The sequence below is a fragment of the Olea europaea genome, chromosome 12 (genome assembly GCF_002742605.1).
Source record: "Olea europaea var. sylvestris chromosome 12, O_europaea_v1, whole genome shotgun sequence".
In the NCBI taxonomy this organism is placed as follows: Eukaryota; Viridiplantae; Streptophyta; class Magnoliopsida; order Lamiales; family Oleaceae; genus Olea; species Olea europaea.
This window is the reverse complement of record NC_036248.1, coordinates 19,114,554-19,117,298: the sequence shown is the minus strand read 5'-3', so window position 1 is coordinate 19,117,298 and position 2,745 is coordinate 19,114,554. Positions and strand designations below refer to the sequence as shown.

General features: G+C 39.7%; 1 protein-coding gene across 1 annotated transcript; it reads left to right on the top strand.

Annotated features, from left to right (window-relative positions):
- The first annotated feature begins 84 nt into the window (after positions 1 to 84).
- LOC111405991 (probable mediator of RNA polymerase II transcription subunit 37c) lies at positions 85 to 2,308 on the top strand. Its single transcript, XM_023035144.1, has one exon. The coding sequence runs from the start codon at positions 335 to 337 to the stop codon at positions 2,126 to 2,128; it is 1,794 nt and encodes a 597-aa protein (XP_022890912.1). The 5' UTR covers positions 85 to 334; the 3' UTR covers positions 2,129 to 2,308.
- Positions 2,309 to 2,745: the final 437 nt, after the last annotated feature.

Here is a 2,745-nt window from a genome sequence, read left to right as displayed (position 1 = left end):
CAATCTCTAATAGTTGGTGCCACCCTAAGACGGTGAATTCGGTTAGGGAAAAAAAAAAAAAAAATAAATAAATAACACCTCTCATGTTAAATAGTAGTACTAAATTTTTGTGTATAGAAGTATGTACATAGCTGGTGTGTAAAATTATTGAATTATTTGTTCTGCTGATGCTTAGTTCAAAATTAATTCAATTAGCTGTTCAATCTGAATGGTATACATATTTGCTTACGCCTTACACATGGAGAGTTAATTTGAGCACCTTTCTGGTTCGCTTTGTTCATATTGCTCTGAAAATTAATGATTAATTCATTGTACCTGCAATTTATTTGGGTGTATGATTATGGTTCGTGAATTTGCTGTTGATTATATATATTCATTCCTACATACAGATGCCAAGAGGTTGATTGGTAGAAGGTTCAGTGATCCGTCGGTTCAGAGTGACATGAAGCACTGGCCATTCAAGGTTGTTGCAGGGCCTGGTGACAAACCCATGATTGTTGTCTCATACAAAGGTGAGGAGAAGCAATTTTCAGCTGAGGAAATCTCATCCATGGTCCTCACTAAGATGAAGGAGATTGCGGAGGCTTACCTTGGATCGACAGTTAAGAATGCTGTAGTGACGGTACCTGCCTATTTCAACGATTCTCAGCGTCAGGCGACAAAAGATGCCGGTGTTATTTCTGGTCTGAATGTGATGCGCATAATTAATGAGCCTACGGCTGCTGCCATTGCTTATGGTCTTGACAAGAAGGCGGGAAGTTCATTTGAGAAGAATGTGTTGATTTTTGATCTCGGGGGTGGTACTTTTGACGTTTCTCTTCTTACCATTGAAGAGGGTATCTTTGAAGTTAAGTCAACAGCTGGTGATACACATCTTGGGGGAGAGGATTTTGATAATCGGATGGTGAATCACTTTGTACAGGAGTTCAAGAGGAAGCACAAAAAAGACATTAGTGGCAACCCGAGAGCGCTTAGGAGATTGAGAACTGCTTGTGAGAGGGCAAAGAGAACGTTATCTTCAACTGCCCAGACTACTATTGAGATTGATTCTTTGTACGAGGGCATTGATTTCTACACGACTATCACTCGTGCTAGATTTGAGGAACTTAATATGGATTTGTTTAGGACGTGTATGGAACCAGTCGAGAAGTGTCTGAGGGATGCTAAGATGGACAAGAGCAGTGTCCATGATGTTGTACTTGTTGGTGGCTCGACTCGTATTCCGAAGGTACAACAATTGCTACAAGACTTCTTTAACGGAAAGGAGCTCTGCAAGAGCATCAATCCCGATGAGGCTGTTGCGTATGGTGCGGCTGTTCAAGCTGCGATTTTGAGTGGCGAGGGCAATGAGAAGGTTCAAGATTTGTTGTTATTGGATGTCACTCCTTTGTCTCTTGGTTTGGAAACTGCAGGAGGTGTAATGACTGTCCTTATTCCGAGAAATACAACAATCCCAACTAAGAAGGAGCAAGTTTTCTCCACGTATTCGGACAACCAGCCTGGTGTCTTGATCCAAGTGTACGAAGGTGAAAGAACCCGAACCAGAGATAACAATTTGCTCGGGAAGTTTGAGCTGTCTGGCATACCGCCAGCACCTCGGGGTGTTCCTCAGATAAATGTCTGTTTCGACATTGATGCCAATGGCATCTTGAATGTTTCGGCTGAGGACAAGACAACAGGTCAAAAGAACAAGATTACCATTACAAATGATAAGGGAAGACTGTCCAAGGAAGAAATCGAAAAGATGGTACAAGATGCGGAGAAATACAAGGCTGAGGACGAGGAACTGAAGAAAAAAGTTGAGGCCAAAAATTCTTTGGAGAATTACGCCTACAACATGAGAAACACTATCAAGGATGAGAAGATTGCTTCCAAACTTCCTGCTGCTGACAAGAAGAAAATTGAGGATGCTGTCGACTCGGCCATACAATGGTTAGAAGGGAATCAACTTGCAGAGGTTGATGAATTTGAAGACAAGATGAAAGAACTGGAAAGTATTTGCAATCCGATTATTGCAAAAATGTATCAGGGTGGTGCTGCTGGCCCTGACATGGGCGGAGGCATGGATGAGGACGGGCCTTCTTCTGGTGGCACAGGTCCAGGCCCTAAGATTGAGGAAGTTGATTGAGAATGAAATTTGTTTCTTCCTTCCTATAGATTATTTAAGTGTTCATGTTTTGAGAATCTGTCTTTGAACTGTTCTCTTGGGACTCGTCTGTTATTGGTGCTTGGCAAAAGCACAATTTTCATTCATGTTTTGTACTGTTTTGGTGTTCACTTTTAAATTTTAGTAGATTTTTATAGCCAATGATTTCTTGATTGTTGTCTAGTAAGTTAATTCTGGCAAGTTCATCAGGGTCATAACTCATAAACCATTTCAGTCCTTTTTCTTAGATGTGCGAGAATTAAAACTCTGCAGACACAACACTATTATCTAGAGAACTTCATGGAATTTAGACTTGGTTGAAAAACTTCACAAAACAATGATTAAATTAATGTTCGTATCTATGGTGAAATGATGGTGGGGGAAAAAAAATTGTAAAATGAATTTAATTAGAATTAGACATTATTATAGATATATCAAAAATGCGAGAAAATAATAATAATTATCTTTGTACTTTCTTGGCAATATATAAATGTAGTAGTTAGAAAATGTCATTGCATTTGAGAGAACAATCAATTGTGCATTGTTGTACAGAGAGGAGTATTTGTATGTATAGGTAGTGATGATGCCAAAAATCATAC

Excerpts from the sequence above, each read along its gene's own strand:
- LOC111405991 (XM_023035144.1), top strand. The coding sequence starts at position 335 with ATGATTATGGTTCGTGAATTTGCTGTTGATTATATATATTCATTCCTA.